This window comes from Canis lupus, chromosome 34, assembly GCF_048164855.1.
Source record: "Canis lupus baileyi chromosome 34, mCanLup2.hap1, whole genome shotgun sequence".
Lineage (NCBI taxonomy): Eukaryota > Metazoa > Chordata > Mammalia > Carnivora > Canidae > Canis > Canis lupus.
Window position 1 is genome coordinate 16,849,261 of NC_132871.1, and position 23,866 is coordinate 16,873,126.

Sequence of the window (23,866 nt, forward strand, 5' to 3'; positions counted from 1 at the left end):
CTGAAGAAATGTCCACTAGTAATGATGAGAGTGATAATGAGAATGACTTGCACATTTCTTCTTATTTTGTATATTGCTTCCCTTGAAAAAGAAGAACAGGGGCTTCCCAAGGTCAGGACTCATTTAACAGGCTGTAAAAGCAACTGTCTTCATGACCAGTTTATTTCTGTTGTAGATAATACCTGTGCACCTTCAGCGTTCACCTGTGGCCACGGAGAGTGCATCCCTGCACACTGGAAATGTGACAAGCAGTCTGACTGTGTGGATGGCAGCGATGAGCAGAACTGTCCCTCCCAAGCACCCACTTCCTGCCCTGCATCCTTCTTCACCTGTGATAATCATCTGTGTATCCCAAGGAGCTGGCTCTGCGACACAGATAATGATTGTGCGGATGGATCTGATGAAAAGAACTGCCGTAAGTTTGGAATGGATTTCTCTTGGCTGGTCAGCCTAGTGAATGGAGTTGAACAATTAGTAGGCCTTGTACACTTTCCTTGAAGGCTCACACAACTTTCGTTATATCGTAGTCACATCCATTCCATCTGTCAATATCTGAATCGATAGGCCGTGAGAGCAAAGATGTAAGAAGCTTAGAGTCTGCTTGAGCACGGAGTTCTTTAAGCACTGTCTCCTCCACTAGCTTTTCGTATATTTAAGGCAAATTCCTTTTTTTCTAAATCATATAAACGATCCAGGCATTTGTCTATTGGTTTTTCTTTTTCGTTTCATAGAGGTGAAAAGGGAATAAAATACAGAGGCACAGAAAATTTAAATTTCACTAGTAGTGTCTTGTCTGCCTGCTTTTCATCCTCCTAGTTCTGATTTCCTTTAGGTTATTGTTTGTTTCTATGTCTGCAATAATAGTTTAAGGTGGAGTTCCCTGGATTAAGGTCTCATCTTTGTTGCATGAGTAGGAAAGTCACTTTCCTCTGTAGCAGATGGACTTTAAGACCTCCTTTAGCCTTCACATTCTGTGAGTCTATATTTAATACAGCTTCATGTTGTGGATGGAGCGACCAGCACATCTGACTCTAAGGCTATGTTTCTTCAACAAGGTGGGACCCTGGTTTCTAGAATTAATTGTTCTGCTGAGACTTTGGATTAAATGCAGTTATGATCTGTCTGTATATAGCTGCTGCTAGGCATGTGGGTCACGCCAACCATGCTGCCTAGTTGGGCTCCATTGCTGGGCTTCGGTGTTGAGTCACAGACTCAGTAGTATTCATGAGGTGTAGTCCAGTCCAAGCTCATAATGCTTACTTTGAAAGTGTAGTCTGGTTTTCAAAGTATAATCGCAGATTCTGACTCTGACCTGTATCTTTTTATTCCTCTTTCCAAAAACTGTCCTGGCTTTGTGTGCTCTTGCTGGGCTGACTTTGGCAATGTGACTGATTTGAAGGAATTTTGCATGCATGTACAAATGAGATAACTTGTGTATCTCCTTAGTGTTTTGCAGTTTGGCTCTTGTACACAATGAACAAGAAATAAATTGTTACTTGGTTTTATTTTTGAATGATATTAGAATTTACAGAGACATGCCTACCTAGTCAATTTCGTTGTCCTGATCATCGATGTATTGACCTATCTTTTGTCTGTGATGGGGACAAGGACTGTGTTGATGGATCTGATGAAGCTGGTTGTGGTAAGTGGATTGCCTTATTTTTATTGATGGTGTTTAAAAATAATCTCAGTGTTTAGTAGTTTTCTCCTTGAGCTAATTTGTAATGCTTTTTTTTTCATTCTTAGTAATTAATTGCACTGCTTCTCAATTCAAATGTGCCAGTGAGGATCGGTGTATTAGTAGCATATATCATTGTGATGGTGTTTTTGACTGCAGTGATCAATCTGATGAGATAGACTGTTGTAAGTACCATATATTTGCATGTTTCATTTTTCTTAGAAGGTTTTATTTATTTATTTTAGAGAGAGAGAGGGAGAGAGCACAAGCAGTGGGCGGGGCAGAGGGAGAAGCATACTCCCCACTGAGCAAGGAGCCTGTGGCAGGGGCTGGATCTCAGGAACCTGAGACCTTGACCTGAGCTGAAATCAAGAGTCCGATGACTGACTGTGCCACCCAGGTGCCCCTGCATATTTCAGTTTTACCAGCATTGACATTACCACCGTTTTCTCTAATTCAGATCAACTAGAGGGATGATAGCCTGAATTACAAACTATTATCAAAGGAATGAGGTATTGAACATAGAGTTATGTTAAGTAGGTATTTCCAAATAATGACTTATAATTTGTAAATCAAGTGGTTGTCCCTTAGGTAGGTTAAATATTTCTTAGATATTTTTGTTTTCACTATTAATTTTTCCTAGGACATCCCAAATTAGTAGGTTTCAAGTTTTTGAGGTTTCCTATACATAAAAATATCATAATGGTTTCTTTTAAATCTCAATAGATCAAATCATGTTATAGATATGGTGTGAAGTGGTATTTGATACTGACTTGAATGAATTCATTTTTAGCTATTTGTTGAATATCTGCTAAGATGTGCCTAAAATTAGGGTAGGAGAAATTATATAAGAGATAACTGAAGTAAAGAACACAGTTACAAGGGCTTTAGAAATGATATAGATAAAATTCAGTTGAGGTTTACAGAAAAGAAATTCATTTTAGTCACAGGATTCAAGGAGGACTTCATGGAATATAAATCTGATGAATCTATGATCTCCATGGGCTGGAGACCAATAGTGGACAGGATCTCTTATTGCTCACTTTTTGTGTTAAATGGATTTTAGACTTGTAAAGAATTGTCAGAAAGTTGATCATTTGTTAGAATAATGGTGTTTTGGACCATAATAAGTAGGTTTTTATTAATTTTCCTCCTCCATCAGAAAGTGTTTAAATCTATGGATAAAAAGAAAAGTTAAATAAAATGCTCAATATTTTTAGATGTGTACAACATCCAGAAATTCTTAATCACTGATTTTCCTGTTTCACATTGAAAACATGAAATTCTGTGATGATTTATGGTTAAACTGCCAATTGCCACTGACTTGCTGTTGCCTTACAAGGTCCTGGGAGGAGGCTTGGGTTTACTCTTGTGAGATAGGGAAGCAACTCTTATCTCTCAAGGATTGCTCGATGAATAGAAGAAGAAAGGATATACTGTCACCAATTGTTTACTTAATGTGTGCTGGTTTCATTGGATATAGTTTGCTTGAGGGAAAATTAATAACATCCAAATATATGATATCAAACACATGATTTCAAAGTAAAAATTAATGGCTGTTTGGCTCTCTTGAAATGCACTGGTAATTATTTCATAAAGAGGTAGATAAATTTTATTTAACCCGTAGTTAAATGAACATTAAGAACACAGGAAACAGAATTTTTTTTGGATTCAGAGACTTATCAGACACATATAAAGATTTCTGTTTACCACATGTTCTGAGAACCCTATCTCATTTTAGATTTCATATTAAATTTGTCATAACCATTCTCATAAACCTTGATCCAAAATAATTTCCTCTGAATATAGGAATTATATAAAAGGGATTATGAATTGCATTCACAAGCCCATCTCCTCTATGCATTTCTCTTAGCAACTAGGCCTCCTGGTATGTGCCACCCAGATGAATTTCAGTGCCAAGCAGATGGTGTTTGCATCCCGAAGAGCTGGGAGTGTGATGGGCACCAAGACTGCATCTTGGGATCTGATGAGCATCATGGCTGTGCCCCTAGGACCTGCCCTCCATCTCACTTCCTATGTGACAATGGAAACTGCATCTACAGAGATTGGCTCTGTGATGGGGACAATGACTGCAGGGATATGAGTGATGAGAAGGACTGCCCTACTCAGGCCTTTCACTGTCCCAGTTGGCAATGGCTTTGCCCCGGCTATAGCATCTGTGTGAATCTGAGTGCAGTGTGTGATGGCATCTCTGACTGCCCCAATGGGACAGATGAATCCCCACTTTGCAGTAAGTTTCCTGACCACAGTTTAATGGCCATAAATTCATTCTGAGACACAGTGGCCTGCTGTGCATCACCATTGTCACAGTTATGTAGCTTTAAAAAAGGGTTTTGGTTCCTCTGTGAGTTAAAACCTGTGTAGGGATAAGCATCATGGAATTCAAATAAATCACCACTTAATATTTCTCATTAAATCCTTTGCACTTGGTTCTGTGTATTTGCTTATTTTTTAGAAAAGTGAGACTAAATGAGGCCATTAGCTTATCAAGTTAATTTTTTTTATTGTGGTCCTAAGTTTTTCTAACTTTAATATTTTCTAATTTCAATCAGAACTTGCCACAAAACAAATGAAGTCCGGGGATTTATGTTTGCTGTGATTAAAATCCTGTGATTGGCATGTAATCCTAATTGCTGTCCTTTCTTTCTTTCCTCTTTAATCAATGCTCACTCTCAGATGAACCCCAGCCAGGTATGATTGCAAAATGTTTTAGATTCTTATGATTTTATATGGGTTATGTTTGGGCTGAAAATATTCTAATCATTTTGACTTACTTCCCCCTCTGGAGATATTTCATATCATGACTCTGAAAAATAAGTTAAGAGTATACATGGCAATAGAAGCCATTTGCATCCCAGGCATATGCATGGACTTTGAGTGGCTTCAGGTATTGCTACTGAGGCCCTGAGGAAGGAATGGTGGCATGCTGGTGGATCTGTGCCTTCTAATGTTCCAATTGCCTTTCCCTTTCCATTTATTCACTTTCATAGATCTTCTAGCCCTTGCTCTTGAATGTCGAAGTCTTATGTCCCATTTCTGTATAGGTAAAAGAATGTCGGGAAGCAAGTGGGAAGTGATTTAGGTCTCTTTGCATGCTTTATAAATGACAATTGTGTCTTGGTGCCGGCAAGATTTCCCCAAGTTTCTCTCACTGCACTAAATGGTGTTATAATAGAGGGTTTTAGTGAAGAAAGTGGTTTAAGTCCAGTGATTGTGAAGGACAGTAGTAAATCCTTAAGCAAATTAGAGCGGACAATGACTAGGCCCTGGAGCTCATCCAAGTGAATGCTGCTCTTAGCTCTTACCTGGGTAGTACATTGAAGATGGCATTAGACTGTTTGAGAATATTATTATAACAGAGTGAACCAAAAACTCAAAGATCTTGACTTTCCTTCTCTGTGGTTTTCTTTCTTCTAGACCAGGATAGCTGCTCAGATTCCAATGGTGGTTGTACTCACCAGTGTGTTCAGGGGCCCTTTGGAGCTCAATGCCTGTGTCCATCAGGATACCTCCTTGCCAATGATTCTAAGACCTGTGAAGACATAGATGAATGTGATGTTCCAGGCTTTTGTAGCCAGCATTGTTATAATATGAGAGGTTCTTTCCGGTGCTGGTGTGATAAAGAATACACATTAGATGCTGACAGAAGGACTTGCAAAGTTACAGGTAATGGCTGAACTTGAAGTGAACTACTCCAGCCAGTGTTAATAGCACACACCAGGGTTTAAGATCAAATGTTGCATGCAGCATTTGACAATGTTAGAGTCAAATGGACTTGAATCCTGGATGGGTTATGTAACCTTCTTAACCTCAGTGTATTATGTGGATTAAATAGGTTAATACCCATAAAGATCTGGGCATATTTTGGAAAATAGAGGTTAAAGCATAAATAGGTAAATGATTTTATATTATTGAAAATAATATCAATGGTTTGTGTTTTATTTAAAAATCATTTCTATATCATATTTAAGCATCTTTATATAGTGCTTAATCAATTCAATTCAACCAATATTCGTTTTCTATGATGTGAAAGTGATTATACTGTGCATTAAGATATTGATTTAGCTACTTCAAAGTGACCAAATAAAGAAAGGTAACACAAACTTTTTATTTTATCAAGTCAGAGTCTGGATGGTAGATAGCCCAAGGGATAAAATTGGGGATAAAGGCTGTGTGCCATGCTAAAGCTTGGCATCAATTATTACTAAAATGGAAGTGAAGGGGAAATATGGATAGAGAAATAGAAGTCTCTGCCACAGCTCCATGCCTCAGACAAAACAAAAATATCTAAGACTTAATTCCTTCTATTAGGAAACAAGATAAGCAAAATTCTAGGAAGGAAGATAAGCAAAATTCAAAAGTACAAAAACTACAGGTAGTAACTTGAAATATGGAAGTGGTTTTGCTCCAGATATTGACAAAAACACTGGAGTATAATTCAAAGAAGGAAGATATTTTGGAAAAAGCACATTTTAAATACTCATGAAAATCAGCTATTAAGATAAACATGAAATGAATAAGTAATTTTTATAAGGACTTTTGTTTGTTTTCCCTATGACTAGAGCTTGGAGTTACATCTTCCTTCTATTATCAAAAGTATTGTATCAAATACTTAAGAGATGTCTTAATTGTGGTTTCTCCCAGATTCATTGACATTTTTGCATTTTGTCCTTGAACAGCATCTGAAAGTCTTTTGCTACTTGTGGCAAGTCAGAACCAGATCGTTGCTGACAATATCACCTCCCAGGTTCACAATATCTATTCAGTTGTCCGGAATGGTTCTCACATTGTAGCTCTTGATTTTGATTCAATCAGTGGTCGTGTCTTTTGGTCTGATGGAAGTCAGGGTAAAATCTGGAGTGCTTTTCAAAATGGAACAGACAGAAGAGTCGTAAGTACATTTCTCCTGATCTTTGGCTTGACTAGTCTCCCTGTCTTGCGTCTGTTACTCTTACTCACCAGTGAGAGCAGGTCCTACCTCATCCTGGGTAGCTCACGTATTCCCCTCTGGGCCATGTTGCACCCAGGTGGCCTGGACATTCATAACTCCCAATATATGGGTGTTTTAGATAAGAATGTGGCCTCTGAAGGATCCACGATTCTGAATTCCTGGTCACATGATACGAGACTTCACAATTTTTTTTTCTATAGTAGATGAGAGCATAGGAAAATGCAATGGAGTTAAAGGATTGCTTTTTCTTAGCTCTAATTTAGTTATGTATCTCAGTCCATCTCCCACAGTTTCAGTTTCTTGCCCCTTGATGCTTCTGTTTCTTCTGACCCTTAGGATTTTATTTTGTAATTGTTGGCATTTAATTAATAAAGATATTATTTTGGCATGTGAACATTATAAAGTTTCACAGAATTGTCAATTTAGTGAACGGATGGAACTTTTGTTTAAATGCAAAAACTTTGATACCAAATGAAACTATACACGAACCCAACAGTAGAGGTATCCTAGAGTATTCAATTCTACAAAATATAGTATATTGCCCCACTGTTGATTTGGTGATTAGCTACATGGAAGACAAAATTTTCTAAGGCTCACAAGCAATCATAGGACAAGTTTAGTTGTCTTATTTTAGATTTTCATATAATTTCAAGATTTGCATTTATTAACTGTCTTTAGAATTCACTTTTTGTTCACTTTTATCTTTAGATACTTAACAGTGGTGTCACTATGACGGAAAGTATTGTGGTAGATTGGGTAGGTCGCAATCTTTACTGGACAGACTATGCACTGGAAACAATCGAAGTATCAAAACTGGATGGTAGCCACAGGACTGTGCTGATTAGTAAGAATATATCAAATCCAAGGGGTCTAGCATTAGACCCCAGAATTAGGTAAGAATTTTTTTAAATGATATTGCCTTGGCATGGTTATGAGGGGAAAAATGACAGTAACATGATGTGCTGATAGGCGTATCTCAAAATTTTAAATGAAATCTTGTTTGAACATCTCTATAGAAATGGTAACCATCCAGGAGTTATTGGTATCCTTCCTTTATCTGTTTCCTCATAAAGTACATAAGAACAATTGGTTGTTCACTTTAAGAACACATTGATTTATTAGCTTGGTAATACAATTATTGAACTGATTTTTGTAGAATTATATCATTAGGCCTCTAATGAATGCACACAATAGTATTCCGTAGATGGGCCAGTTTGTAGCTTTGATACATCATGGTTAAATAACAACCAAAAAAGCAAGATTTGTCTGCCCTAGTTTCATGTTGTTTATTAGAGTTCCTTTTTATGTCATATAGGGAAGAAAAATGTTTGCCTGCTGGTCCTAAAGGGAAGGAGACATTCTATGTGTTTCAAAACCTTGGATTGTTTCTTTCCTTGAATTAAGACAAAACCTTGGATTGTTTCTTTCCTTGAATTAAGACAAAACCTTGGATTGTTTCTTTCCTTGAATTAAGATTCTCTAACTTAGATTCTTTTCTCTAGGATTGTGAGTTAGGCAAATTATGCTTGATGCAACGTAGACTTCCTAGATGTTGTAAAGTATTATGAAATTTATGATAAATCTCTGATGATGAATAAATTGACTCTTATCTTAAAAAATGACAGGGTAGATAAACAAGGCCAGATGGATTTTTCCAGATCAAGTATTCGTGGATTGTACAGAAACATGAATAGACATTGAGACATTTCATTGTCATAATGTACTGCATGTTTTATGAACATTTTAGAAACACCCAGATGGCTTATGACTGCATTATGATTACAGTTTTACTTTGTGACACTCAGAGGAAATAAACTCTGTACAGATTTTCTGAACTGGAGATGATTTATTTTAAACAGAACATAAAGATGATGTTGTATTAAAATGGTGGTTATTTTCCATATTGAAATATATCCTTTCCAACTGGTAACTAATTTCTTTTCACAGTGACCATTTGATGTTCTGGTCTGACTGGGGCCATCACCCTCGTATTGAGAGAGCCAGCATGGATGGCAGTCTGCGCACTGTTATTGTTCAGGACAAGATTTTCTGGCCCAGTGGCATTACTATTGACTACCCCAACAGACTGCTCTACTTCTTAGATTCCTATCTTGATTACATAGACTATTGTGATTATGATGGACAGCATCGGAGACAAGTGATAGCCAGTGATTTGGTAAGTTAGTGTTGAGGAAAACTAAACTGAGCCCACAAGAGCGGCTTAGTTGAAATCATATGGAGTAACAAGAAAAGTAAGAAATTATTGTGTCTTAGACATTACAAGGTCAATCTAGGAAATATCAACAGGAATGAGGGCCAATCCATCTTTTCATACTAACAGAAAATAAATATTTTTAATCTAGTTCATGGTCAGATTGTGTATGTCCAGGAAAGATGAATAGTTTGTGTGATTTAGTGGATTTGTAGATGCTATTCTGTTGCTTCTACACCTTAAAAAAGTGTAGAGCAAAAATTAATAATTTATATTTGGATTTCTCAATTAAATCATAGCTTGTTATATATTTCATATTTTTATTGGGGTATAATTTTTTTGGATTTTATTTATTTATTCATAGACACACACACAGAGAGAGGCAGAGACACAGACAGAGGGAGAAGCAGGCTCCATGCAGGGAGCCCGATGTGGGACTCGATTCCGGGTCTCCAGGATCACACCCCAGGCTGCAGGCGGTGCCAAACTGCTGCGCCACCGGGGCTGCCCTGGAGTATAATTGATATACAACTCTAATTGGTTTTAGGTATTCAACGTTGATTCAACAATTTTTCTTTTTTTAAAGATTTTATTTATTTATTCATGAAAGACACACAGAAAGAGGCAGAGACATAGAGGGAGAAGCTGATTCAACAATTCTATATGTTAATTTTTATGCAGAAAATTCTGGTGAATTTATTTTCACAAGTTAAATGGGAAAACAGAAAATAATGTATTCTCAAAAGCTGTTACTGACCTTTATTTATTTATTTATTTAATTTTTTAAAAAAAATATTTTTATTTATTTATTCATGAGAGACAGGGGGAGAGGGAGAGAGAAAGAGAGAGAGAGAGGCAGAGACACAGGCAGAGGGAGAAGCAGGCTCCATGCAGGGAGCCTGACACCGGACTTGATCCCAGGACTCCAGGATCGGGCCTTGGGCTGAAGGGTGCGCTAAACTGCTGTGCCACCCGGGCTGCCCACTGACTTAAGTTTAAAATTGTCATTGTGGCACCTGGATGGCTCAGTGGTTGAGCGTCTGTCTTTGGCTCAAGTCATAATCCTGGGGTCCTGGGATCAAGACCTGCATCAGGCTCCCCACACGGATCCTGCTTCTCCCTCTGCCTATGTGTTTGCCTCTCTCTGTGTGTCTTTCATGAATAAATAAATAAAATCTTAAAAAAATTAAATTGTCATTGTTGGGGTGCCAGGGTGGCTCAGGGCCTGAGATCAAGCCCCTCATTGAGCTCTGTGCTCAGCAGGGAGTCTTCTCTGTCTCTGGCCCTGCCCCTCCCCCTGCTCATGCTCTCTCTCTAAAATAAATAAATCTAAAAAATAATAAAATTGTCATTGTTTATAATTATGTGGCTTTAAGGGAACTTGCCAGGGTCTCCCTACCTTCAAGGGTTCATATGAATCTATGAGTGGCAGAAATTGCACTGGATAAAGAGTAGTGATAATGGGATGGGGACTAAGGCTTGGAAATAATGGATCCCGATGAGTGACCTTAATTTCTGCACTTCAATGTTGCTTTCATTTGAAAAATGGACGCCCAGTATAATTACCAGAGTAAAAAGAAAGACTAAATGACACACATAGGTGAAAGAATTTAGAGTGGTATAATGGGATATATATATAGGTTAAGCAGTGCATTTTTTGTCTCTCGAACAATGACTTCCCCATGTCCTTATTAAATAATTAAATGCTAAAGAGGAACCCATCTTCTTGGGCAGATGTCCTTTCCTACATTGTTCACTTTGGTTTTTATTTCTGGGCAAAGTCTCATTGTTCTCTTTGGCTTCACAGATTCTGCGACATCCCTATGCCCTAACTCTCTTTGAAGATTCTGTGTACTGGACAGACCGCTCTACTTATCAGGTTGTTCAAGCCAATAAGTGGCATGGTGGGAACCAGTCAGTCATAATTCGTAATGTTCCTCAGCCCCTTGGGGTTGTTGCAGTTCATCCTGTGAAACAACCAGATGGTAAGTAATACAGAGACATCTGCCTGGGAATTAGCTTGGAAAACACTTGTTCTGGGAATGCTGAATGTACAGTGTTGCAGACCTATTTGTTTGGGCAGTACATTTTCTTTCCTTTCTTTTCCAACCACCCCAGTCCTAACATTTCCATTACTTTTTTTCACCTCAGTAAACTAAAATCTTGTGTGTAACAACAGTAGATATAAATTGTGTCGTTTTATTCAGCAACTGGCTACTGTCTCTGTGATAGTCTCAGGACTCATTTATTATGGCACCAGTGCCCTGTAGGTGCTGTGATGCAGCCACTCCAAGTCATCCTAAATGTATGGTGTGTGTGGCAAAGTCATTTAAAAATTTGGCATTGGTAGTGTTCTTTCTGGTGGGAAGAGGGATGAGTTGATGAATCTTCATTTAATATTCACTCTTAAAAAACAAACAACTACTCTCCCCAACCCCTGCAGTGCTTTCTCATCATTCTTCAGAATGATGGCCTTTTTTCTTTGTCTCTTCTCCATTTACTGTTGCCACGCTGGACTTCATTTTGGTCCAGAAGCATACCAGGCTACTTCCTACTTCTGAATTTTTGCACCAGTCCTTTCTACTACCTGGAACACCCCTCCTCCAGATTTCTGCTTGAGTTGCCTCTTCAATGTCATTTAGGATTCTCTCAAATGTTCTTCGGTGGCCCTTGACTACCCTATCTAAAATAGCTTACCCCTCTCGTAATTCTTTGGCTCATTACCTTCACATCTTAAAATCACATAATTTATGAGTTTAATTCTGTCTCCCTTTCTTAGAATATCTGCCCCATGTTTACAGTATTGTCACTGCTTAGAATGGTGTTTGGTACATAGTGAACATTATTTGAGTGAATGAATGAATTAATGAATCTAATGCAACATGTGTAGTAAGAACATAAAAGATCTATCTAGAGAACATCCTGTGAGCTTGGGATGTACACAGGTTCCCTTATATTATTATTATTTTTTTAAAATTTATTTATTCATAGAGACACAGAGAGAGAGAGAGAGGGGCAGAGACACAAGCAGAGGGAGAAGCAGGCCCCATGCAGAGAGCCTGACGTGGGACTCAATCCCTGGTATTCTAGGATCACGCCCTGGGCTGTAGGTGGCGCTAAGCTTCTGTGCCACCGGGGCTACCCCCTTACATTATTTTTTTTAGAAAAGATTTTATTTACTTATTCATGATAGTCACAAAGAGGGGCAGAGACATAGGCAGAGGGAAAAGGAGGATCTCTGTGGGGAACCCAATGCAGGATTCAGTCCCAGGACCCCAGGATCATGCCCTGAACTGAAGGCAGACACTCAACCACTGAGCCACCCAGGCATCCTAGGATCCCTTATTTTAAAAAGCAGAGACACACAAAGATGTCATCAATAGAAAAATAAAAGATTACTACCTAAAGATTACTGTCCAAAACTTAGACAACAGTGGGTAAAATGTCAAGGTCACAAAGGGAATATGCACATTGATTTCAGTTACTGTAAAAAGATCCCTTAGATCAGGCAAGGAGACACATATTATTTGGCATCATATTTCTATTACTAAGCTCCGAGTTACTCAGTGGCTATTTGTTCATAATCTGGTTATAGACAGGATTGGTCTGTGACCTTGGGCAAGTCATTTCTCTTTTGTTCCTCTTATGAATCTTGTGTTGAAGGCATGATGAGTAGAGCAGTTTAGGAAAAACAAGAAACCAAACCAACAGAGGTACCTTAATGTACTTGTGTCTCAACTGGGGGTCTTTAGGAGGACAATAACAGCATGACTGCACATTTAAAAATTTATTTATTTATTTGTGTTGGGAGAAATTTGACATATAACATTGTATTTTTAGGTATACAAGATAATGACTTAATATATATGTATATATTATGAAGTGACCAAGACAATGAGTTTAGTGAATATCCACCATTATATGAAGTTACAAAGTTTGTGTATGATGAGAATTTTTAAGATCTACTCTCTTAACTACTTTAAAAATATATAATACAGTATTGTTAACTATAGTCATCATACTGTAAATCACATCCTAGGATAATTTATCTTATAATTGGAAGTTTTTACCTTTTGACCACCTTTATCCATTTTGCCTACCATCTACTCCATGCATCTGGCAACTGCCAATTTGTTCTCTCCATGAATTTGGTTTTTCTTAGATTTCACATATGAGTGAGATCATGTACTATTTGTCTTTCTCTTTCTGACTTATTTCACTTAGTGTAAGCGCCTTGAAGGTCCATCCATGCTGTTGCAAATGGCAAGATATTCTTCTTTTTTATGGCTGAATGATATTATAGTGCATATACCACATTTTCTTGATCAGATCATTTTGTACACTTTAATGTCGGAAGTCTTCCATTCACTAATGTTTTCTTCTTTTCTTTTTCTATTACAGGTGAAAATTCATGTGCTTCTTCCTCCTGCAGCCATCTATGCTTACTTTCCTCACAGAGGCCACACCTTTATTCCTGTGCTTGTCCTTCGGGATGGAGTCTTTCTCATGATTCTGTGACTTGCTTGAAAGGTACAGTATGTCCTTTATGTGTGCCCTGAAAGTGGAATTCTCCATAGTTTAGCAAAGCAGTGTCATCTCAAGCCACTTGCTAATGGAATGTGTGCTGTGTTCCCTTTGATTCAGCGAGTATCTGGAGTATATGCTCTCTGCGGTGATTGAAGTGAACATCTCAGCTGTAACATAGTTTCTGTATGTGAAGCCCATATTATGTGTGCATGTGATTCAATAATCTTTTTTTTTATTTTTTTTAATTTTTATTTATGATAGGCACACAGTGAGAGAGAGAGAGGCAGAGACATAGGCAGAGGGAGAAGCAGGCTCCATGCACCCGGAGCCTGACATGGGATTCAATCCCGGGTCTCCAGGATCGCGCCCTGGGCCAAAGGCAGGCGCTAAACGGCTGCGCCACCCAGGGATCCCTGATTCAATAATCTTTAACCTCACATTTTCTCTTACCTGGTTATACTTAGACAAGCTATGATAATAGGAAGTTCCAAATTCTGTACTTAAGAAGTAAAACTTCTTGACACTTGTATATGGCTTTATTTTCCAGGTTCCTTATCTCGTTTTTATTGTTATCGTAGTCAATGATGAATGTTCTAGCATAGGTCTTCTGGTAGTTTAAAAATGAGTTTTCTTTGTGTGAAAAATGTAAGTGACTATTGGAGCAATTTAATCTTCATCTCACCCTAGATATTTTACTAGGTTGATAGAAATGTATGCAGAGAATTATACTAAAGTACTTTAGGGAGTAAGAACAAAAGGGAAAGATACAGTTAATCCGCAAAAGATATTTCTGCCAGAGTATGTACTAGATACATAATAAAGTCTTTTTAAAAGTCATTCACCTTTTGCTTGAAAATCTGAAAAGTTTTTCTAAATACAAGTTCTTTTCATTTCTCAGTGGAGTGAATGTGGTTTGGTACTGACAAAAATGATTGCAGAGAAGTTAAAATTAAATATTTAATGATAAAAATTCTTAAGCTAAGAGAAAATTGTATCCTAGTCTAGAGGGAAAGTTAGTTTTCAAGTGGAAAATTTATGCTGAATCCAGGAAATTAATGGTGTTTACAGATTTTGCAGATGTAGGTTTACTGAAAATCGAATTCCACCAAGATATAATATTTTGCAATGATACTTTCATGATGAAAGATTTTAATTATTGGTAATGCTTACAAAGGGATTGGCATTTGCTGTTTTTCTTCAGAGACTTATTATGCACCTAATCCTTGTTGACATTGTTTAATTTAGTGTGTCCTCTGAGTCTTTCAGCAGAAGATTAAACTGGGCTATAGACATTTTGGATACAAAGCATTCTTTCACCACACAAAGATCATTGAACTGTGCATTGAGGATTGGTGTAATCAATATTACTATCTGATGGTGATTGATATCTAAATAGTAGCTTTTGTTGTTTCTCAAATAATTCCACTAGTGGTTTTCCATGGCTGACTTTACTGAAGTGAAACTTTCTTAGCATTTCTCAACTGATTTCTGAGTACCAGTTGGGTAACTTAATGCCAATATATGTTAACTAAAAACAAAGTTGCACATTTTTTTCAATAAGAAGCTTTAAAAGACTTGTTAACATTTATGGATGAAAACATTTTACTTGATTTACGAGTTAAATAGCTTTTAAAATATTGTTTACCAAGTGTCTGGAATATCTTTGGAAGTGCTTATGTGATAAGGTTAAGTGAAAAAGCAGATACTGTTTAGTATTGGCCATGGAAAAATATGCATTAAAAAGGTCTGAAAGGGGTGCCTGGGTGGCTCAGTGGGTTGAGCGTCTGACTTTGGATGTCGACCCAGGTCTGGATCTCAGCGTCGTGGGATGAAGCCCCGAGATGGGCTCTGTGCTCAGCACAAAGTCTGTTTGAGATTCTCTCTCTCCCTTTCCTTCTGCCCCTCCTCCACCTCATACGCTCTTTCTTTCTCTAAATAAGTAAGTAAAATCTTAAAAAAAAAAAATAAGAATAGAAAGATCTGGAAAACAATGCATATGAGCACAAATAGTGGTTATAGTTGGGTAATGGAATTATGAGCTATTTTTTTCCCTAATTTCATGTTATAAAATTTAAAACAGAACTTTCTCTGTATGAACTAGCTTTTTATTCTTTAGAAAATATGTTCTCCACAATGCCAAAAAACAAATACATAAACAAGAAGCAAACCAAAACATCTCCCCAGCATCCTCTACAATAAACAACCTGAAATCCAAAACAGGTTTCTAACTGTCTGAGGGACACAAGGCAATTGTTTCAGTGACTATGTGACAATGAAAGAAGAAAACATTGTTTGCACACTGGTGGAAAGGTTGAGGCACTGGTCAGTTAGTGCAAGGTCTGAATTACGGAGGACCTTGTTAGGGAGTAATAAATGGTGCTCTTCAATTACATCACCAATTTCCCATTCCTGACTGCTGTCTCTGTACTTTTGTGCTCTGTAACACTAATCTGAATGGGATCATGACATAAAGAATGAAAATGAAGAAATGATTTTTATTTCAAAAGAGTGAGAGCCATGCTGTCCTATGATGGCTTAAAAGTCACTTCCTCCTGAAATCCTACCAACCCCAGGTACTTCTGTGCATCTTCCTTTGAGGCCATTATGATTGGAGATCCTAAGGGTCTATATACTTTGCCTTGTTCTGTAGACTCTAAGTTCCTTGAAGATTAAACCTTCACCTGATTTGTTCATAGGTGTTCACTGCCTGTAGCATGCAGTAGCACGGAGTGATTTTTGAGTGAATGACAAGCCCTCCAATAACCTTTTTTTTTTTTTTCTTTTTTTTTTTTTTTATTGGTGTTCAATTTACTAACATACAGAATAACACCCAGTGCCCGTCACCCAACTCGGCCATAGTAACTTCTTGCAAGATACCTCCAATAACCTTTTTTGCTCCATCTTCAGTGCTGTGTTTTTCAGCCATTTGCTCCTTTATTGCTGTATAGTATCATAAAATCACTCCTTTTTTGTTTCCCACAAAGTGTACCCTCCTTTATGCCACTTGTCTCAACGGTCAGCTTTATATAGCGCTACCCTGGCATCATTTTTGACCTTGGCTCTCTCACACCTTTTGTCAGCACAGCACTAAATGACACCCCACCCTCTGGTTGATTGCCCATAAATGGTCATTAGTGGGCAGCCCTCTCAAATACACCAGCAGTAATCAGATCAAGGGCCCGAGACACAGCCCTTTTACAAAGGAATACTGGCCAAAGAGCTTGAGAGAAGAGCTTCTTGGACAAATCCAGAAGGCCCATGTTTGATGGATATAGTTTTATAGGCCCTAAACAGAGCTTTGGTTGAGACTTCAGCAAAAGGAAAATAAATAATTAAAATAAAAAATGAATAAATAATTAAATATCTTAATATAATTGATATAATTTCAAGGTACATCCAAACTCCTAATAGTTTTCATAGTATATTACTGCAGTTAAATGAAATGGAATGAGCGGTAATTTGATATTCGATAACTGGTACTTGGCCTGCACTTTTTGCAGAGTAGTGATTAAGAACATAAGTTTTGGGGCAGCTGGTGGCTCAGAGGTTTAGCACCTCCTTCAGCCCAGGGTGTGATCCTGGAGACCTGGAATCTAGTCCCATGTCAGGCACCCTGCATGGAGCCTACTTCTCCCTCTGCCTGTGTCTCTGTCTCTCTCTGTCTCTCTGTCTCTCTCCAAGTCATCCTCGTATAATTGATTATTATTTATTTTAAATAAATAAAATCTTAAAAAAAAAAGAACATAAGTTTTGGAATCTGAGGACCTGGCCTTGTGACCTCGGTTAAATTGCTTAATTTCTTTGTGCCTTATTTGAAAGTTTGGTGGGTGGAGATAGATAATGACCTAACAAACAGGATTATGAAGCTTTAGGGAGATAAATCAAATGAGATAATATTTAGTGCATACTATGTGGCACATATTCACAATAAATAGGGGTGATTATTTATGGCTATTGCATTTGTTCAGAAGAGAGACAATGTGGAGCAGTTGAGAGAGAACAGACTTGTGAGTTAAACTCTCACATAGCCCCTGCAAGCTGCTTTGGCCTCAGTAGAAGACAACTTTGCAGATTTATTGGAAAAGACTTAATGCTGTATATTGTAGGACTTGTAAAATATGCAGCATTAATTGTTGGCAATATTTACTCTAAATGTTTAGTAGGTTAATAAATTCTAAATTATTTTTAGTAATAGAAACACCAGGAACAAGGAAAAGCTAATAAGGTGTTAAAATAAGTAAAGAACCAAAGTAATCCCTTTGAAGATCTTAAGCTTTCCAGATTATTAAAGTAATGAAAACATCATTTTTAGCAGATGAAAATTATGCAATGATTAATCATTTTAATTTTGCTTAATTGTGATATATTTTATGTAGATGTCTTCATACCACAAAACTCTCATTCCAGTTTTCCTTTTTAGAGATAAGTATAAATAAAACCCCACTCATGAGTTTCATCAATTTAGATTTTTTGATAAAGAGACTATAGCTAGGATAAAGATTATCTTTGAAAAAGGATCTTATTTCTTGTTAAGGAGGTTAAGTGAACTGATAGTTTGAATAAGAAATTATCAGGATGTTTAAGTTGCAAGGTAGAGATACTTTTGAGAACTTTTTGTTTGTTTATATACTTTAGTTTTTTAAATTTTATTTGAGAGAAGGAAACAGAGATAGTGAGAGAGCACAGAGAGAAGAGGGAGAAGCAGACTTTCTGCTGAGGGTGGGAGCCCGATGCAGGGCTCAATGCCAGGACCCTGGGATCATGACCCAAGCTGAAGGTAGACACCCAACTGACCAAAGCCACCTACACGTCCCACTCTTGAGAATTTTAGAAGACAGACAGAGAATTTAGAGAATTTTGCATATTCATTTATGCATCCATTTATTCATTTATGTGGTCATTCATTTAGTTAGCAAATATTTATTGGCAACTATTACATGTCAGGTTTGAGGATATGATAATAAATCAGACATAGTTACTGCCCTTTGGGAGTTAGAATCAAGTGCAGAAGATAGCCGTTGGTCAAACAACAATTGGGGAGATTATAAATGGGATTTATTTAGTAGTTAAAGTGTGTAATAAACACTAGGCCCCACTTGATAATATTAAAACTAATAAATTTCCATTCACCAAGAATAGTCCATATGTTTTCTTTCACATTTTCCCCCCAAATCCAAGTCTCTTTTTCATGAATTATTGGGTACTAGTGAGGTTTATCTATGTGCAAATTGTGATGCTTAACAAACAGATGCTTTTTTAACATAAGCAAGGAATTCACGAAGAATAAGGTAAATACTCGTCTGCCGGGAGCAGAAGGAAGTCCAGGAACATTGTATGTAGAGTTGGAGGCCTGATGCCCTGACAGCCCTCTGAAACTTGATCCAAGGCCCTAGATTGTTTGACGAAATATGTACCATCTATGATATTTATTGCTGCAAAGCTGCAAGGTCATCTCATCCTATGAGATAACAATCCACTGCCTTCCATTACTCTACATGTCTGGGAATAATGGGATATAATTTTGACTGATATTCTTCTATTTTCACAGATGATCAACCTTTCTTAATAACCGTAAGACACAGTATAATTTTTGGAATCTCCCTTAATCCTGAGGTGAAGAGCAACGATGCTATGGTCCCCATAGCAGGGGTGATGAACGGTTATGATGTTGAATTTGATGACTCGGAGCAGTTCATCTATTGGGTTGAGAATCCAGTAAGTTTTGAGTAACATTCAAAGTATATAACTTGTTCTTCAAAAGAACCTACCTGTACCAATGCCTTCTTTATAAGCAAACTTTTGCTGGGTGGATAAAAGGGAAATGATCCAGAAATAAATTAATTTACCACTAAGTTTTTTTTTAATTTAATTATTTTTAAATTCAGTTAATTAACATATAGTACCACTAAGTTTTTTTTGACTCAGTGAAGGGTGAATATAAGAGGCTGGCCTAGAGCAAAGATCAGATAATAAGCACATTTAAGCTATTGAATATTATTTCTTTATTCAGCCAGCAAGTATTTATTAAGTGCCTACTATTTGCTCTGCGCTGAATTAATGACCTCTGCTGTAGAATACATACCAAGAAGAAGCAGTAACAAAACTTGCTCTTAAGGAGCTTTAGGCTAGTAGAAGATATTGGATGAACATAAAAATGATCATAACTCAAGACAAAAAGCAGTAGTTCTCTGAGGGAGTTCCAGGAAAGCATTTGATGTGGCTGCTGGGGTCTTCATCAGCATCTTTGCCTCCAGGATAAAGAGAGCACTCCTTCGGTTCCCTTTCTATCGGAGCTCACCCTTTGGAGGAGAAAGCTGTGAGGATGGGGAAGGGGCAAAGAGAATTTATCCCTCTCTTACAAATGAGAAACATAGCAGCTGGCAGAGAAGAAAGCGCTTCCATGTAGAAGCTGTGGCCATGAAATAGCTCACCTCTCCTTGTCTTTCTCTCCAGGGTGAAATTCACAGAGTAAAGACAGATGGCACCAACAGGACAGTATTAGTTTCTCTATCGAGGTTGGGGTCTTCCATGAGCCTGGCCTTAGATTGGATATCAAGAAACTTTTATTACACCAATCCTGGAACTCCATCAATTGAGGTAATGATTCCGTAATACTATTCCTACAAACACTGGTTTTTGATGCATGTAACAGCTATTCTCAGGATATGCTCTCCTAGATTTTGAAATTATTTTTCTGCAGGAAGCAAATGGGAGGAGCTATCTGTATGAACTGTAAGTCTTAGAAGTAGAGGAGTAAATCCACCTTAGAAATAAATTATTGGAACTTTGTACTCCTCTATTTTATTTTCCTCCTAGGCATCAATACTAACTTGTTCATATAAAAGGACTTTAGAAGTCTGTAAAAATATATAAAAAGATAATTGAAAAATCTCGTAAGGAATTCAGCATTAAGTATGGAAGAATATGGTAGGTAGGAAATTTTTCCTATCTTTCCTCATCAAGTCTGTAACGCTATTTCAGTCCAAACCAAGTTTATAGGTTACCTCTGTTCTAAGATGGAAATCTTTCTATGGCTCCATACAGTTTTTCTAACAGTGAAACAGAAAGTCGAAACTTGATTCTAATTCCTTTGATACTTTTCTCGTCGCGATAAGTGTTCTTTTTACTTCAATTCCCAGAAGAAATTCTAGATGAGGTACCTGTATGCAATCACATGAAGTAAATCAGAGGTAACTCAACTAGTATTGGTTTGCTCCATTCTAGGAAAAAGTTAAAACATGTAAGGGACTATTAATTCCTAATTTTGAAAGTGAAAATTTCTAAAGAAGGATGGGGGGGTGGTAGTCTTGCGAGTGGGGCAGTTCATTAGCAAGGCTCTGGAGAGTGACAGTTCACTGCTCTGGCAGAGGCACCTGCTGCTCAACTGGTTCTCTGTGGAGTAATCAGAAAGACAGATGCTGAATGAAGGTGAGGAAGGCGCATATAGTCAAGTGGCTGAGTTAGAGCAGATTGGACAGGGGAAGTGCTTCTCTGATGGTCAGAACAGTGCTTCCAGTTTACAAAGGTCTTTCCATAAACAGGGTCTCATTAAATTTTCATAACATTCCCGAGGGGAGGCAACGGTAGTAAACATTCACAACGAGGGGGACATTTTGCAATCCCTACAATTGCTAACCTCTGAAATATCTCAAGCCAGATAGAATCGTCAGCTCTTAACATGAACAGACTCTTGGAGGCTCATCTGGTTCGAGCCCTTTGTTGTTCAGATAAGAACCTGAATTTTACATAATTCAAGAAATTGGCTTCAACGGTCAGCTTCACTGCCCTGATTCCCAGGCAGTGTTCTGACTTTGCCTTGTTATAAATGAGAACTTCAGGAGTCCCGCCTGCTGTAACCCCCCTTGACAGTGACAAGAGGTGTTTTTTCATAACCTCAAGTAAAAATATCTCTCTCCCATCAAAACATTGGCACAGTTGACTGCTTCAAACCCTTAATTCCAAGTGTACATCTGCTTAGTACATCTTCATTCTGAATGACAATTAATATGTTCCTACCCTTGTTTTTTGGTCTCTTGCTTTGTAAATGGGGAGCTTCCCTTTTAAATTGATAGTTTTCCAAAAGCTGGGAACATGTTTCCTCCATCAGTATTAGGTACAATGAAAAGGCACTGGGTAATGGAATAACTGTGGAGTGAGTGTGTGAATTTGTGTGTGTACATGCGAATGTGTATATGGGTAAGGGGCAGAGGAGAAATGACAGGAGAACCAGTTACTTGTGAACTGCATCCTGGAAGATGACCATTTCTGCCAACTGAAGAAGTAGAGAATAGGCCTCCCAGACAGAGAAAAACACTTGATAAAGACTCAGATATAAAAATGCATTTTGTGACTGGGGACAGCACAGTATTTCCTCCATTCACAAGTATTTGACCTTGGACAATTTACTTATCTTATCTGATCCTCTGCTTTCATATCTGTAAAATGGGGTGTCAGTAACTAAAAGTACTTCTTGACACTAAGGAATCCTGTCAATATAGAGTCCTTGTTTTCCTCAAACCACCAATATATTTAGAATAGTCACCGAGGACCTATGAGAATAACGATGCAAAGGTAAATTGCCCTTTTAGTGTTTTTTACTGATTTTTCTCCTTTGGTGATATCAGTGGTGACCCAGGTGAATGTTAGATTGTGTGAGGGCACAGAGTGATCACTTACTGTTTAACGTGAACAATATCCCCCCCCCCCAGCATAAGAGTAACTCATATTTAATTCAAATTTGAGAATGAAAGAAATACTGAATAAATTGTTTTCCACTAGGGGTAGCTGTGTGCCCATTCACTAAATATAATTTTGTAGCTGAAAAGAGAGGCGTACAGAATGTTGTGGGAGAGAGAATTTGATATATTCCAAAAAACAAGCAAAAGAGCTTTCCTTTGAACTAAAAAGATCCTTAGGCCCTGGAAAAGGAGAGAAATTTTGACATAAAGAGGCAAATTAAAAAGAGAGAAAGATACCACACAGGAGAGACAAAAATTTAGAGAAAAGAGTGACGGATTAAAGAGGTGTGTGTGTGTGTGTGTGTGTGTGTGTGTAAGAGAAGGAGGGAGGAAAAAATACATATAGAGACAGAAAGAGGGCAAAGATAGAAAAGTAAACACTGATGCACAAATAATCTAAAAAACAACTTTATAGAAAAACCTTCGTGCAAATCAGCAATCAACATACATCTTATAATTTCTTACTAGCTGCTTCTCCTCTCAGACTCTCTTAAGTGCATATTAGAATAGCCTTATTCCTATAAAAACCTGCTTTTATTCTAGTAACCCATAGTTTTCTATTAACATTAGTTTAAACAAGTACAGCAATAATAATTAAAAATAGGTAACCCTGAGAACTTAAGTAAATGTCCCCAGGCCTCTTTCATCCTGTGTAATATGGGCATCTATCTCACAGACGTATTGTGGGGATTTGATCCAACAATGCTTAATATAATGCCTGTTACATAATGATAAGTGCCCAATAAAAAAAAGATAGGAAACACAACACTGGGCACTGTGTTAAGCTCCTTACATGTATTATCTCATAGCTCCGTGCAAAATGTGCCATTATCATCCACATCTTACTAATAAAGAAACTAAGATCAGAGAAGTGAATTTCCTGCCTCAGTCACATCTAGAAGATCAGGGATTTGAACTCTTGCATTGTAACTCTGGCTGTTAACCTGGTACAGAATTCACTTTGAGTAAATTCGGACTGTTTGGTCAACTGTGTTTACAGTGATGGGCCACTGGGTGCCATGGCCATCATTGGGATGCCAGAGAGCTGTGGGGCTCCCATTTGCTTTCCGGTGTTTTCCTGTATCTTTTTCTGAAGACATTTTTGTGGTTTCTCTCAGGCAATGAATCTGTATGTTTACTCATTTGAATCCTTCTTTTATCTATATAAATTCCCTCTCCTGAAACTTGAGGTGAATTGAAATAGGAATTTTAGGGCTGATTTTGCTTTTCATACTCACTTTCTATTGAGCTGATTTCCTCATAGCCCTGAAATGCAATTAGGGATTATCTGAATCTCACACAAACCCTCCCATTCATTTCTAATCGCGCTTTGGAATTTGTTGTGTGTGTAAGGTCTCCTTCATCTCAGCTTTCTTTGTTTCCCCTTATGAAACTCAGTTCTAATGAATGATTTTGTGCTACAGGTCTTGAAACTCCAGGGAGATGTCAGATACAGAAAAACACTGATTACCAATGATGGGACAGCTCTTGGAGTTGGTAGTCCAGTTGGCATAACTGTTGATCCTGTTAATGGGTGAGTGTTCATAAATGACACATGTTTTCCATGCAGCACCATTCTTGTTAATATTATGCCTGATAAAATGGAAGATTTCAAAGTTAGGACCTTTTCTGGTTTCATATGCCAACCTTTTGAAAAATACAGATCTGGATGAGAAAGAGAAATAGCTCTGAGTCATATTTAGCATGAAGGCTGTAATTTGTGTTTTGCTCTATGTTCT

General features: G+C 37.6%; 1 protein-coding gene across 1 annotated transcript in view; it reads left to right on the forward strand.

Moving 5' to 3' along the window:
• Window positions 1-23,866, forward strand: part of LRP2 (LDL receptor related protein 2) — a 196,265-nt gene that overhangs the window by 93,689 nt on the left and 78,710 nt on the right. Inside the window, exons 22-34 of the mRNA XM_072811537.1 lie at window positions 176-415; window positions 1,523-1,642; window positions 1,747-1,863; window positions 3,552-3,929; window positions 5,117-5,365; window positions 6,379-6,590; window positions 7,359-7,543; window positions 8,598-8,826; window positions 10,670-10,847; window positions 13,264-13,392; window positions 18,938-19,104; window positions 19,843-19,986; window positions 23,552-23,661. Of these exons, the coding sequence (XP_072667638.1) occupies window positions 176-415; window positions 1,523-1,642; window positions 1,747-1,863; window positions 3,552-3,929; window positions 5,117-5,365; window positions 6,379-6,590; window positions 7,359-7,543; window positions 8,598-8,826; window positions 10,670-10,847; window positions 13,264-13,392; window positions 18,938-19,104; window positions 19,843-19,986; window positions 23,552-23,661 (2,458 nt within the window). The remainder of the gene's footprint in view (window positions 1-175; window positions 416-1,522; window positions 1,643-1,746; window positions 1,864-3,551; window positions 3,930-5,116; window positions 5,366-6,378; window positions 6,591-7,358; window positions 7,544-8,597; window positions 8,827-10,669; window positions 10,848-13,263; window positions 13,393-18,937; window positions 19,105-19,842; window positions 19,987-23,551; window positions 23,662-23,866) is intronic.